At 35.2% G+C, this 15,879-nt stretch overlaps 1 protein-coding gene across 14 annotated transcripts in view; it reads right to left on the bottom strand.

Moving 5' to 3' along the window:
- Positions 1–280: 280 nt before the first annotated feature.
- The window catches only part of LOC108568845 (liprin-alpha-1), a 114,270-nt gene continuing 98,671 nt past the window's right edge, over positions 281–15,879 (bottom strand). For 3 of the 14 annotated variants that reach the window (XM_017930169.1, XM_017930171.1, XM_017930174.1), the window contains 16 exons: positions 12,913–13,077; positions 12,753–12,827; positions 12,290–12,409; positions 10,424–10,519; positions 9,988–10,275; positions 9,796–9,933; positions 7,733–8,677; positions 5,654–5,743; positions 4,682–4,842; positions 4,507–4,551; positions 3,205–3,385; positions 2,993–3,144; positions 1,620–2,093; positions 1,401–1,557; positions 447–563; positions 288–377 (listed from right to left, as the gene is read on the bottom strand). In XM_017930169.1, the coding sequence (XP_017785658.1) occupies positions 294–377; positions 447–563; positions 1,401–1,557; positions 1,620–2,093; positions 2,993–3,144; positions 3,205–3,385; positions 4,507–4,551; positions 4,682–4,842; positions 5,654–5,743; positions 7,733–8,677; positions 9,796–9,933; positions 9,988–10,275; positions 10,424–10,519; positions 12,290–12,409; positions 12,753–12,827; positions 12,913–13,077 (3,288 nt within the window). In that variant the 3' untranslated portion in view covers positions 288–293. Of the gene's footprint in view, positions 378–446; positions 564–1,400; positions 1,558–1,619; positions 2,094–2,992; positions 3,145–3,204; positions 3,386–4,506; positions 4,552–4,681; positions 4,843–5,653; positions 5,744–7,732; positions 8,678–9,795; positions 9,934–9,987; positions 10,276–10,423; positions 10,520–12,289; positions 12,410–12,752; positions 12,828–12,912; positions 13,078–15,879 lie in introns of all 14 variants that reach the window. The other 11 variants (XM_017930168.1, XM_017930172.1, XM_017930175.1 and 8 more) reach the window with 11 other exon arrangements.

Raw genomic sequence — 15,879 nt, 5'->3', positions numbered from 1 at the left:
GGTTTGGAGGAGGAGATGTGGTGATTGGGGCTTTGGATGAGGATGGAAGGATAAGAGATGCTTTGATGGTTGGGCCCGGATCTGTACTATCTACTCGGCAACAGAATAGTGTCTACAAGCTGGCAGCAGGCACACGCGTGTTTAATACTGACTGGCGCTGCCGGAAAACCCCAACGAAGAACAACAACTTGAATGTACAGGATAATACTATTACGATACAGGTTAAAGCTCTTGTCGGACAGGATGATGGCGACGAGAGGGAGGTAGCACTACTGGTATGCCGAGGCCCCATATCAGGACCGGCTCATGTCGTCGGGATGGCGTTCTCGGGCGATGCGCAGCAAATTGTTGAATTCCATTTCCAATTGTTGTCTAGCCTGAAACACGGGATAAGCGGAAAAAGACACGATTAATAAGATAAAACGTGGCTTTCTAAGAAGACTCACTTGATTGTTCTGCGTCGGTATTTGCAATGCTAACGCCATGCTGTTCGCATCGAAGTTCTCGTCTAAGGCTATCAACGCGCCGTGAACGCCCGACTCCATCAAATTATTACAATAATCCTGAAACAAAATACAAACATTCAAAGTTAATAACAACAACGCATTTAGAAATTAGATTTTTTGTGACATTTCCACTTTCATCATAATTTCCTCTTGAATCATGATTAATCCAACTTTCTGTACAAAATTGTCTTCATCATTCTCTTTTCATCCAAGTTTCCTTCAATAGCCTTCAAAGAAAAAATATGACAATAAAAAACTGCTTATTGAAATAAGTCTCAACCAAAGGAGGTATAAAAATATGAAAAATAAATTTAAGTATACAAATATGACAAAATTTATACTTTACACTACACCTGAATTTAAAACCAACAATGATTACTATGACAACAATTAAATGATGAAGTCTAAGAGACAATTTCTCAAAATAAACTTTAACAACTTAATTATATTCGTTTATTTCCGGTTCCATATATTTTGAAGTTGTATCGAGATTTATCCTTATATACAATGGATTCGAAGCTTAACTTTCATAATGGTAATAGAATCATTACTGTATAACTGGAAGAGGCATGTTCCAATAAATGCAGTGAATTATCGATATAAGCGACATGTTTTATAAAGGACATCTGTTTCGCTAGTATGTGTTACTAATTCTTCAGTTTGTCTTTCATTGCAATTGCAATTTCTTTTTTTGTCTTCAACAACATTAAAAATACCATTTCTTGTTCCAGCTGACCATTTTTAAAAGCTACATTTTGGAAATTGTGTCAGTTGTAACGAAAATTCATTGCAGTTATTGAAAAATGTAATAATTTTGTATCAGAATTGTTGAAATTCATTTAATATTTAATTATAGAAAGGGAAAAAAGTTAAATATAGCAAAAATGTACTTACCCGTAAACCAATTGATTGAGCCCATCGCATTAATCGGTCGTTGCTCCAAACCAGAACATCCGACAGAGTGTTTTCTGAATTTTTCCTTTTATCTTCTAGCAAGTGCCTATCGTAATTCAATCTCTTCAAACACAGTATACCGAACTGAAGACTAGTCCTGCAAACAAGAAAACAATAACAACTGCGATTCGCAAAACAAACCGAAGATGATGCACGTGCCTATGAAAGCTATCGACCATTTTCAATTGTCCCCTGAGATCCTTCTTGGTCAGATGATCGAGCATCCTGGCATCCACTAAGCACTCCATGAAGGTGGTGCGATACTGTGGAAGACCGAGTGCGGGTAACCAGTAGTTACCAATCCATTCGTGGTTCATCTCGCCGAAGGCCAAGGTGGTGCGCGACGTCTTCGGAGCGCTCGGAGACGTCAAGGAAACCATCTCCTGGATGGCCAAACGCAGCTTCAGGCGATGCAAAGGATTGCTGATTCCTATCTCACGTTGGATCTCGGTGTCGCTGAGGGCGCTCATGATTGCACCGGACTTGACGTTGGCCCTGCAGGCTGCAACATACCATGCCGGCATTCCAACCCACAGCTCCAACCATGCAACTATCGTCGGTCCGTTCCACAGGGCAAACGGCGTTCCAGCTTTCATCGCTTCACCGAGCAGCTCGTGCCTGTAATCCCGATCCCTGCATGGTAACCACAACAAAATGTACATTAGAATTCGGAAAATACTCGAAGGATGCGAAATAAACTGTTATAATGCACTCGAGAAACTCCATTATACGCGGGTTAAAGGAAACGACCCTCCACCACCAGACAATAGAATATTCCATACAATATCTGCAGCAGATTTATACCATTTACACTAGCGATTTCTATGGCATATCTTTAGTCGAGTTTTCCGCAAACGCAACCTCCTAAACGGATGTGCAAATGAAAGCTGCAAAGAAGAGCATTTTACGATCGCTCTTCAAATCCAACACTAAACTGATTTTACCAGTAACATTCAGTATTGTCATCTTTAGGTTAACATATATAATACTCATATAAATGCATGCACTTATGGAAGTAAATTGAAAATATAAATCTAATGTCTTTTTTTCAGGAGTTTCTCAAATATTATAGAAGCATGAAATAAGATATGAAATGCTCATTTATCTACGTGATACTTGACAAATATTTCAAGTACAAGAAATTCATATCAGAAAGTATTGATAAACAACCAATTTTTTGACAGTACTCGTACAAATTACTCGGCAAGTATCATGTGATTGTGAAATGGTGATTGTGTGAACTAAAGTTATATACTAAATATTAAAGTTGAAAGTATCTAATAATACTTGAGTATTTATCTATTGTTTCTAGATTTAAGAATTTTCAAATGTAAAGTCTTTTTGAAGGATTATTTTGATTATAAGAAAATGAAATATGCAAATTAAATATAAGACATAGAAGAAATAGATAAGAAGGAAGCCGGTTTACCATGTGATACTTGTGAAGGCACTTGTACAAGTATCTCATAGTATATAACTGACTTTAAAACTAATAGATAATTAAAGCTACATAGTAGAGAAAGGGGATTTACGGGATGTACTTTTTCTTTTGCCTTCTATCGAAATCGCCCTTCTGGCCCATCTTTCCTGATATGCTCATTGAATCGCTGAGTTCACCATCGGCCAGTCCGATGCTCGCCTGGCTCAAACTCAAATTGCTGTCACCCACATCCTTTCCTTTGGCCTGCGAACACAAATCCAAAAAATAACCAATCAAAAGTAAAAAAAGTAACAATCAACATACCTTCTCCTTTTTGCTGAAGAATCTGCCTAGTGATGACTTGATACCCTTCTTCTTCTGGGCCGCAGCTGCTGCCGCTACTGCCGCTGCAGATTCTCGCGTGATTCCGCTCATTGGATTCTTGTGAAGACTCTCCTGGCTACTATGACGAGAGGATAGAGGTGATGGCGGTGTCTGCCCTTGCCTAAACACACTCATCTACTACTAAAACTATTTCTAGACGAGCACACGAAGCGCATACTTTGCACACATTACATACGAAAGTAAATAATTTCAATTCGCAAAAAAACATGCTTCAATATACAAGAACAGCTCGCAATCAAAATCGTTTTCGTAATCAATTTTTATCTCGTACACGCATTGACAATTAGTAATCATGTTTTTTATGTAATGTATTTTCAATAGAATGGATAACTTAGTTTCCAATAATGTAATAAATTCTAATTATAATAGTATATAATATGTATATAATAGCAAATTTACAAAAACTTGTTAATTAATTTCATCATTTCAGTTTTCATTGTACGAAATAATCGAATATTCAGATTTAATTAATTAATTAATTAATAATAATAGCGATTTGTAATTCTCTTGAAGTTATTATTATTAATTATAATTAATAATAAAATTTATAGCATAAATAAAGCAATTAACGTGATACATAGAAAATGAGCTGATTGCCGCAATTATTTTTATTTTTTAACAAATGTGACCTTAAACGACTACCATTTTTATAGGTTTTACTAAATTCCAAGGCTGTCGTTAATATGTTAAATGGTAAATTACAAAACAAATTGATACATATTTCATTTATTCTCAAATCTTCTCATTACAATTTAAAAAAAAAACTGAAAAAAAAATCTATTTCCCCTTAAACTTTTAACGTTTTTTTCTTTCATAAAAATTCCACAAATATATTTAAAATCAAGAAACTATTGTTTTTTTTTAATTATAGCATTATAGAATGGTAGTTGTTTGTATTTTTTTTGTAATTTTAAAATGTTTGGTTACTTGAAAATACGACAAATATTGAGAAATTGATGAATTTATATGATTGCTAATATTAATATACTGATTGATTTTGATTGCGAACAATTGCTTTTAAAAATAGTTAAATAAAAAACAAAATTTACAAGGCTTTTTTGATTCTTTGGAAAATGCGTAAAACTAATAGTAAATTAAAATTTGAAAAAAAAAAGTAAAACTCAACGTGGTAGTAAATTTTAAAGTGCGAATAAATAATTAAAACAAAATAAAAAGTAACTAAAACACAACGTGATAGTAAAATAGAATTCAGTAAATAACCTGAAGGTGGAGACGCCGGTAGGCATTCCGCTGGCACCGGTCCTTCTGCCGATTTAAATTTCCGCATTACACAAATAGCACCGTGAATATGGGCCGAACGTTTAGTAGTTCAGTTCAGTTAGTCGTTAAATCGAGTCAAAGTAGAGGAAGAGTTAAAGAAAAGTGTTGTACTTACTTCCTGAGCTCCTCCTGACTGTGTGCCAGAACCAGGGCGACCTTCTCGAGCCGAAGGGAACGCGCGGTCAACGGGGAGGCGCCTCCTCCGCTGCTGCTGTTGTTGTCGCCCATCAGCATTTCCTCTCTCGAGATCTCCGAGGTAATCGGTGCAAGCTGCAGCTGACGGTCCGAATGGAAAGAGCCAGAAGGAAAACACACGCGGAAGCGTTAAAAATAAGTCCGCACCGAACGCACGCACACATGCATACATACACTCACACGCATACCGAGTGAGAGAGAAAGAGAGATATGTAACAAATAACAGAGAGGAGGATGGGAATGCAATTATGTTCCGATCGGATTTTTAGCTCGAGCACAGAAACACATTTTGAGAGATCAACTAGAGAATACAATACAAATATGCATGCGTGATCAGAGTGTAGGCAGGTGTGATGCTGTATCAATGTTTCTGTTATTGTTCTTGTGTATCAATGTTCCTGTTGTTCTTTATATTTCTAATAATAATAATACATGTAGTTTGTAATAGAAGAAAGGAATTAACGTTCCGGAAATTTGCTATTTCTTTGTGTTATGGCAATGCATGGTTAAAGTACCATTTGATGTTTTGGTACAAAAACAAACTTGACTATTGAACGTGATCAGAGTGTCGGTAAGTGTGGTGTTGTAACAATGTTTCTGTTGTTATTGCAATAGTAGTAGATGTTGTTTGTCGGTGGCAATATGAGAAAGAAATGTACATTCCGGAAACTTTCTATTTCTTTATCGTATCATAAGCAGAGGTGTCAATATGGTAGGTTTACATTGATTATATTTGCTACTTCTTCAATGGTCTTGGCTTGAAGTATTGAGGGCCACTTGATGATGCATTACAGTTACTGGATTTCTTGCTTTGATTATACAGATATTTCACTTTTTTTTTGTTGGTATTTTTGTATTTGTTGTTGTTGTTGTTTTGGTGTATATAACAAACCTGACTGTTGGGCAGTGACTCGGATAAGGCGCCGGGACTCATAATTCCGTGATACTGTTGTAAATGAGCTGGAGACATTGAGGCTGGCGCCTAATAGCATCGTCGTGTGTGCAGTCGCGCCCAGCGTCGGCATTTTGTTATTGAGAATCCACCAAATTATGAGCAATGTACAAATGAAATTTGCATGCATGAGAACAGAATACACACACTCAAAAAGAACATAGAGAAAAAATCATGGGCAAGAACGATCGTAAATTCGATTTCTTAATGTTTGTTACCTCACCTACGGCTTATTTATATTTATAGACGTAACTTTTGGAGGACTAACCTTTGCGTAGGACCAATCTCGTACATTTTATCCACCACGGATTAATTCAATTACTTCTTAAATCATCTTAATAAATTATTAAAACTTCAACTTTGTTATTGCCAAAAGGCCATTGTTTCATTTTTAATTGATACTAAAAATAAAATTAAATTCAATATTGCCACGTATTACTAATATCCAGATTAAATTTAAAAATACACTTATTTTCAAGTAACTTATTAATAGCATGAAGTATAAACACTTCAATTTCCTTAAGCTTTAGCAAATAATTTCATGACCAAAACTTACATAAATTCTTATCTACAAGAATAATACCGTCTTAATCAATTGATGAAAAGCTTTGACTGAATTTAGTTTTTAAATCAAAATTGATCCATAAACTTGTATTGAGATACAAGTGATAAAAGCAAAATTAATTACAATTAAAAAACATAAGTTATAACTTGAAATTTCTATAAATAACTCAATTTGAGTGTAAATATAATTTGCATTTTATTTTATTGTCAATAATTAAACGTGGCGCGATTCAACGAACTGCAATTTCTCCGTATTTTCCAGCGATATAAAAGATTGTATTTACGTAATATTTCGTGCGGCATAATTGAATGAAATAATAAACACGGACGTGTAGTGCATTTTATAGTACAAATATTATTGCTGGATGCGAAAGAAGAAGTAAACAAACCTTCTCGGCCTACTATAAATAGTTTGCAGGCTTCTGAATGGAAGTTCTGTTCGACGGAAAGCTGCATGTAAAATAAACTTTCCATATTTGTACACAATTTTAACAAAGTTCCATTCAATTACTATTTAAATCTATATAATTTAAATAAATATACTTTTCTAGTACATAAATTATTATTTTTTATATTTAGTATTTAGTAATCAATACATAAAAATGAATTACTAATATTTACATAATAGTAAACCAATTGACTAAACACCCATGAACTTTACATAATTGGGACAGATATTCAATTCGAGCAAAGTTGTATATTATAGCCAATTAACCGGAATCATATGTATTTGGTATTGTCTATAATCCGGTGTGAGTATATTGATCAAGTGATCGTTTGTAGATCAAATTTAATGCGCTCCGTTGGCTTAACATAACCTAATTGAAAGAATAAATTTAAATATAAACTCACTATATTCATGTATTAGCATAGTAGTGTAATTAGAGTAGCAAATTAATGAACTTAGTTTTAATTAACTAGATTACAGTAGATTCCGGAAAAGAATAGGAGAAAATGAAACTAAGCTTCAATTATAAACCGACTATAACTAATTAATAGGTAGGGTTACTCTAGGATTATTCCTCCATTTATTTCTGCAAGTAGAATTTCTAAAATTGTTTTCCGTTTAATTCAATGCTCATTTTTGTTTAAATTAAATATATTTAATAAAATAGATTTGTTTATAAATCTATATAGATACATTAGCTAAATAATGTAATATTTTAAATGTGTACTTATAGCATTGGATCTATTTGGAAGATTGAAAAAGTAAGCGTAAATTGTAATAGAAGTGTTCTTGGTGCGGTTTTGTGTTGAAAATAATCACGTGGTGGATAAATTGCTTTCAAAGTGATTGTAGAGTACATATAAATCACGCAAACGAGCACAGTTATATAAATTTAAGAAAGAACGAAATAAGAAGACAGAAGAAACTGTCCATTCAAAATAATGGAAGAGAAAGAGAGCGTGAGAAAAAAAAGAATCGAGTTTCGGTATTTTATGGGTGGCACTTACCGTGTGGTATTTGTGCAAGTAGTCCCGTTGCGGGGAGTGGTGCGACTTGGGGGTAGATCGGCCGCTCACCGGCGGGCTCTGCCTCTCCAGACTTCTGCCCCTGACCAGCAGATTCATGTGTTCCATGCTACCCACCCGGGACTCTAGCTCTTCGGCGCGAGCCTCAGTGCTCTGCTTCTCCTCCTGGATGAGACGGATCTCGTTGTTGATGGCGTCCAGCTGCTCCTGTAGCATCATAGCAAGGGTCTGGGCATCGGTGTGCCCCGTCGGAGAGATCATATCAGCATTGCTGAAGAGGCTCTCGTTGTCGTCGCACTCGACGTCGCTGGAGACGTCGAAGGCTTGCTGCACGGTAGCTAGAACGTTGGCCTGCTGCATTTTCTCCCATTCTTGCTCCGCCATGGAACGTACTGCGAAAGACATCTTGTTGGGGTCATCGTCGATGGGGGTACGCGATTTGTTCGATCTCCTCGGCAAGGAATGCGTGTCGAAGCTGGAGTGGCTTGCGCTTCTCGAGAAACTGTTCGGATCCACGGCGTTCGGAGATAAGCTCCTGGTCAGAGCGTCCGTCTGCTGAATCTTGTGCGCAATCTCCTGGTGCAGCATCTGCCGCTTCACGTTATCAATATCCAACCTGGACTTGGCCAGCTCCTTCATGATCTCAGACTTCTGCATCTCTAGCTGCTCCATGAACTTGCGCGTCTTATCCAGCTCCTGCGTAAGGTTGTTCTTCTCCTCAAGCGCGTGCATGCGTTCCTTCAGGTGCACTTGCAACCTATCATTCGATTCTGACAGCAGTTTATCCACCGTCGCAGATAGCCTCGTGTTGTGGTCCTCGTTCATCTTAAGTCTTTGGTTCAATCGCACGAGCTCCGCGTTCTTCTCATCAAGGTTCGCCTCCAATCTTTGGATTCTGTCCTCTGCCGACCCGTGTCTCTCCTGAGCCTAGCGGAAAACAATTTGCAAATATCAAGTGAATAACCCATCATCAACACGGAATCAACAAATGCACATGCGAAAAATCATAATCATTACTGGATTAATAATAATAATAAAAAAAAAATGGAAATCGACAAATAAAAATAAATGGTTATTTCTTAATCTCAATAGTTTTATTCAGCACTGCTCGGGGCTCACTTCTATTTCACTAAGCTTCTAGACAACAAAAGCGCTTTTAATAGATTTTTTGTTCTTTCTGTTAGCAACTCTAAACACATAGCGCTTGTTCAACAATCATTTCGTCCGTTCTTACAACAACAACAAAAAAATAAAAAGAATACCAGGTTCTTACACATGAAATGTTCAAAAAATGATTAGAATAACTCAAAATCATATTTCATAACATCAATAATTTTCAATCTCAACGAAGAACTTAGTTGGAAAGAAAAATGATAACTTATTAATAGTTAATATTTTTACGTTTTAGTTTAGCATAGTTGTGATTGACAAATTTGATATAAAATCTTAAAGGATTATTAAATTCAAATTCAATAAAGTGTGTAAGTTTAAAACCATTTCATTTGTATGAAAAAAAAGTGATTTTGATCTACACCTAATTATCATTATTAAAATAATATAAATAACCCAATATCTATGTAATTTAGCATTAATTTGGAAAACTGATTTTATGAATCAATTCTGTACCGATAATATAATTATTTTAAAAACTTAGAAAGGAAAGACTGGATTTGTCAAATTAGAAAATATTATTCAAATAAATAAGTGAAAGGGAATTAGTAAATAGAAAACTAATTTTTCTTCAAGAGGTGCAATTCCTAAAAATATTTTATATGCATATATTGTATTAACTACAATAAGTGTTGGGCTATTATTGATTTTTTTTTTTTAAATTTTGAATGTATTAGAGGAAAGCTTGAGTTTACATGGTTCTATTGGTGCTTAAAGAACGTAACATTTCATGTGAAACAACCTAATAATAATGATCACATCTAAGTGTACATAAAAAAAATAAATGATAGTGGGATATTTCATAGAGGTGCTAGAAGACATAGAGTAGTAAAACAAATATAGAGAATATATAAGTGAGCTGAGAGAGTGCGTACCTGACTCCTCACCTGCGTCAACGCCTCCATGCGTTGCTTCAGCTGCTCCTCCATCTCCGGTAACTTCGAGTACTGAGCAAGCTTCTGCTCAGCCAGTTCCAGCTTCTCTTGGATAGCTGCGATCTTCTCATCTTGCAACTGAAATATTAACGAACGTTTGCACCATAATCATATTTCATCCTCGAGACTCACCTTCAGCTGCGCTTCCTTATGCTGCAGCTCCTGTTCCAGTTTTTGGTTGAGGTCGTTCAGCGAGGTAGACTCGCGCTGCGCGCTCAAGTAGCGCTTCTCGAGGGTGGCGATCCGCTCCTCCTGGTCTCCCTTCTGCGCCACGTTCTCGCAAAGGTCGCGCTGCAGCTTCGAATTAGAGTCCTGCGCCTTCAGAAGGTCCTTCTGCGTCTTCGCCAGGTTCTCCTCTAGTTCCCCGACGCGATTCGTCATCTCGGCCACTCTCCTCTGCCACGTGCTAATCTCTCCAGTCTGCACAGACACACCAAAACAAACACGGTATATGGTTAGCATTGCTGAATACTATAACTACTAAATCCAGCAAATCGTCTGTTCTGTGTTTTCATCGAACATGTACTAATTTCTTTGAATTCTTGTGCATAGGAATGATGTGTTTTACCTGTTGTTCGAGGGCTGTCTGCAGGTCAGCAATACGAGCCGCGCTATCTGTATCCGAATCGACGCCGCCGTTCGTCAGCCTAGGTTTCCCAGAAGCCTGCATTTCCACACACAACATGCCACATCACACAACATCAAAATTTCAAATTGCATGCATAATGAGTGCGAAGTATCACTCGCATCAGAGAAAACAAAAAAAAATCGGTAGTAGTAGTAATAAAATCATAATAATAACAAGAAAAGCCGCTCTCTGTTACACAAATTCACAGTAGTATATGTAAATATGTAATACACCGACGCAAAAATAAATATAGATATAAATATAAATAGAGAAAAAGAGAGAGAGAAGCGGAAGAAAATTGTGTTATAAACGTGTATGTGGATGTAGGAAAATTGCATTTACAGATTAATCACTTCACCTCCGCCACTGTCGGCCTTTCCACAAACGCTATTCTTTTATTCAAATCTCGAGATTCATTAATCTCGGGCTGTTAACTCACTTCCAACCTGCGCCACGATACACACACTCTGTTACCGAATGTAAATTACTAAACGTGTTTTGCACCCTATCTCATACCACTTATGATTTATTCGAAAGTTACAAATACCATTACATACATTTTTTTTAACACGAAAAATTACATGAATATACACAATTTAAGTCAATTTATCAAATCCTGTACATTCATAATGATTAAGAAAAATATAAAGAAAATACAGCCGAATATGATATTTTACAAGATATTATATTTATGTAAAAAATCTACTGTAAACATTTCCTTCCTTCAGATAAATAATCTTGAAATATCTTTAATAAAGATTTTTTTAAATTTAATATTCAATATTTTATTAAAAAATCTAATTGTATAAAATATAAAATAGGTGAAAAGAAATTCAATTTGAATTGATTTGTTGATTAATTTTCTGACAGCTTTTGATAAATTACAAAAATTAATTAAAAATGACAGTCAATAGAGAATTTTATATTGCTTTTAAAAGTTAAAATCATTTCATAAACAAATCTATGTGAATTTTACATTTATGAAAAGCAAAAAAAAACTATGAAAAGGTAATTCAAATGATGATAAATTAAATTATTTATTGAATTGAATTGTTGAAATTACAAATGTTGATACAATACATTTTGAATGCGAGTCTGATTTCATGCTGAAAGGAGTTTTCATCCGAAATGTATTCAAATGAAATGAAACCTACATCCAATAAAGTAATCAGTATTGTGTGTGTAAGGGGCGCAATAATAATAGAAAGGTAATTAAATCGTCGAAAATTATACGTCGAAAGGCGTACATCATAGACGCCCACAGTTACCGGAATTTTCATTAATATAGGTCTCCCTCTCCTCCTTCATGAAATATTGATGCGACTTTCGGTTGGAAGAAAATGGAGATTGCGGCGAAAATTACAATTGAAAATAAATTCGGCTGAATACTTATCGGTGCCTGCCGCAACGCAACGTATAATAACTCTCAGGCAACTCGGCGAACTTCCGAAACTCCGGTCGAAGTAGTTTTGTTTTAACATTCTTCCCATCCTTCCTTACTTTTTCTCCTCGCGTTTCGTGGCCAAAGTTGGCGAAAGAAGGAGGAGGAGACTTACAGCCACGAGCATTATTCTATCAGCGTTTATGGTCGAGCGAAGTGCTTAATCGGAATGCAAATCCCACGTATAGTTTACAATTTCCTTTTAGTACATCAAGAAGCTCATACATCATGCCCGTTAAACGTTCAAAGTAAACGAAAAAGAGGAAAAGAAAAGTAAAAGTATCGCTTAGCCTCTGCTCCTGGAGTGTTAATTTTGTTGGTTTCTTACTCTGATGTTGGTGAGGGTTGAGGTTGTTGGAAATTACCTTAAGTGATGCAGAATTATTAGTGACTTGGTCCCCTGTTTCAATCTGGCCATTTTCTTTGGGTTTATCTTCTACTGCAGGTACATTGGAGGGTGGACCTCCGAGTTTATATTGTTGCAACTATAAAAATCAACAACATACAATAAAAATCCAATAAATAAACCATATTTCATACTTGTCCAAAATTTACTAGACAATGCTTTAAACGTAATATCATATAAAAAATACTTAACCTAATCTGAGACAACTTTAACCTAACAAACAAATCCAAAATTTTTGATATATAACCTAACCTGACTTAAGTTTACAAGACTTAAAGTAACAAAAAAAAATAAAAAAATATTATAAAATAGTTCAAGATATTTTGAAAGCAAAACTTAATAGATTATGTATACATTTGCTAGCATTAAACAAATATTTTTTTAAACATATATTTAAAGATGACTTGTGAAAAGAAACTTACTTCTTCTTTGGTTAAAGCTAATTCTTCCTCTAAGGATGAGTTCCTTTCTAGCGCTACCCTCAACCGCTCCCTGACCTGTTGGCAAAACGAAATGCAATTATGATAAAGAGAGGATAGCTTCGTCAAGTTTCGAAAGGGGACGGTGAAAAAATCCAATTACTTTTTCATCGAGTGCCTTGTGATGTTCGAACAGGCTCTTGAGCGCCTTCAGGACTTCGACCTCGCTGGAAACGCCGGACTGGGCTGCCGCCTGTCTCTTCACCACAGTCATCCTGAGGGACCTCTCGTGTCTCGACACCAGACATTCTAAATGCTCCAGAAGCAGCTGAAACACACACAAACCGAGGACACATTTCAATCAAAGCAGTCCATAATAATTAGAGAAAACGTCAGCGGCGTGCATTAACGAATCAAATTCGAAAAGGCCATCCACCGCTTTCTCTCTCTCTATCTCACTCACTCTCATTTAATAATGGTAAGTGGTGACATGATTTATGAGCACTTAACCCTTTTTGATACGTACAGCGTCTAGCAGCGGACCCTAAAATGAAATTAGTCCATTTCCACGTCAGAGAAGTCTCGCGATCATAAGTACTAATTTCGGTGGACGCCATCTCTTTTTAAGTGCGCACATTTTTCAAATTAACCGTAGTAAGAAAAAAAGAGTTAATCAAATTATCTCTTTTAAAACACTTTCAAATATATCTTCAAAATGAATAAGTCTTTGAGAATTAAATATTAAAAGTTATTAATATTTGTTATAGATTACCTGTCAAGCATACCAACTTCTAACTTCGTTGTCATGGATAATACCAAATTTGACAGTTTGAACTGCATAAAAATATTATTCGGTACACCAGATATCCATTCATTTCTCATACCATACATAATGAGGATGCAACATTTTATGCCCTCTAAACATGAAATATTATTATTATTTATTCAAAAAGTATACAATATGTATTAACAAATATAACTGCTTTATCATGCAGAATTAGAAAGAAAAATATGATATATTTGATGCAAGTATATTTTCTATAATTATAACAAATATATGTATCAAAATGGAAACTAATTTTTAAATTATTAATAACTAAAGTATAAATTATTATTTCTTAATTCGGAAATTGTAGTTGTAAAACTTCATTTAATTTTATTAATCAAATTATTGTATAATTGTTACAATAAATATTATACTTATTCCTGTAAAAATGTATATAATAATGTAAAAAAATATTTTGAAAGTTCTACAAAAACTCTTAAAAGTTATAATATAATCTTGAATGTTAATGAATACATATTACACTCCAGAGAATTAGTATGAACCACATGTAACAATTCAGGATAAAATATTTGCCCCACATTGCGTTCAAGATGCATAATGAAAGGCGAACGAGGCTCTTTTTCTTCTGTATCGCGCACACAATAGGAATAGCACGAGAGAGAAAAAAAGAAATGCGAGACTCGCGATGCGAATAACTGCGAGTCTGAATTTGAATTCCAATTGAAATAACTGGATGCACCGTATCAAAGATGAACGTCAAGAGAGTGAGAGAGTGCAAGGGGTGAATCGTGGAAGGGCTTTGTAATTTAACCTTAAACTTGTCAGAGCCCAATTAACGTCGCGGACTTTTCAGTCGTTGATGTTGTTGTTAGTTCCTGCCCTCACTCTGTTCTGGTTGACTCCATTGAATATTCAACGGATGCGGTAGATTATCCCGCAGGGGGATGGTTACGACAAAAAAGAGAAGGTCAATAATAAAATAGGAGAAAATTAAATAAAATTCCGGTTAAAATATATGTATATATAATACAGTCATGTCGGGTATGAAATATTCAAGGGTTTCAGAAAATTTAGCAGCAGGCGAACGAGCACAATGGGCTGTCTATTATTATTATTTCAGGAGGTCGCACAGCCAAATGAATTACCATCGTCTGGTGTGCTGGAGATAAGCTATTATGTTAATGCAGGCGGAGGTTTCGTGGCTTTATTTGCAACGAAACTTCATCATTTTTCAATGTTTATTTATTTATTTCCTTGTAATTTAATTACAATTTATCTTAAACTACTGTATAATATTTAATCTTTGCTCAATTTAAGGGTTAGACTGGTTATTGGGAAGACACTCATGCATCTCGACAGAAAACAAAGTGCTGCTGTATAAGGGCCATCTTAAAACCAACATGGCACATTCCCTAAGCTGAATGCCGCTTTAGAAATTTGCCTGTAACACCAGCATTGATATTATACAGATATTACAGTCGAAAACTCTGAGAAATTAATAATACTTCATGATGCTACACAAATGATGACATCCACAATCAAGCTAACATCAGTTTCGTTAAGGAAGATAAGGTGGCTAAGGTCATCACAAACCAACTGGCTACGTCGCTGATGCATACAGCAAATCATCGTCGAACACTAAAGAGATTCAATCCGCAAGATTTACCCAACAGATTTAGAAACAACTAAATGTTTGTGAGTACATAGATATTTATTATATATGTGAAGTAGGGTTGTTGGATCATCTCTTCATTCCGTCCATTTAATTGTCCTTTTTTTCTCTTATTAACCCATTTGTATTATCATAAAGATGAATTGCTTTATTAATAAATTTAAAATAAAACTTCAATTTCTAGATTTTTTTTGATAAATATTTTTTTAAATTAATTATTAATGAATATTCAAATGTTATTGTAATAATGTGACATAAGATATAAATGTATGACAAGCGAAACAACCAACTATTAGTTCCTGAAGATATTGAAATTGAATTGGCAGTTTGAAATCGTACTATGCGAGGTATGATGTACTATACAGTTATTGTAGGAATGAATAGATTAAGTGGTGCCAATGATAATTTTTATCTTGCCAAGTATTTATCATATATATAGTTTAGTATATACGGAATATTTGTAGTTTCCATAATTACCCAAAGAGTATAAGTCAGTGATTCCAAAAGTGGTCTATATCGACCCCCAGGGGTCTATGACAACCTGCAAGGGATCTACGCCAGCGAAAAAAAAAATGGGGGGTCCATCAAATGAAAATGGGAGTCCACGATAGTGGATCTCAACATACACTGATAGTACCTATTTACTTACATTATACTATCTTATAATATAA

This window comes from Nicrophorus vespilloides, unplaced genomic scaffold (genome assembly GCF_001412225.1).
Source record: "Nicrophorus vespilloides isolate i.1.1-1 unplaced genomic scaffold, Nicve_v1.0, whole genome shotgun sequence".
Taxonomy (NCBI): domain Eukaryota; kingdom Metazoa; phylum Arthropoda; class Insecta; order Coleoptera; family Silphidae; genus Nicrophorus; species Nicrophorus vespilloides.
This window is presented reverse-complemented; position numbering and strand designations above follow the sequence as displayed.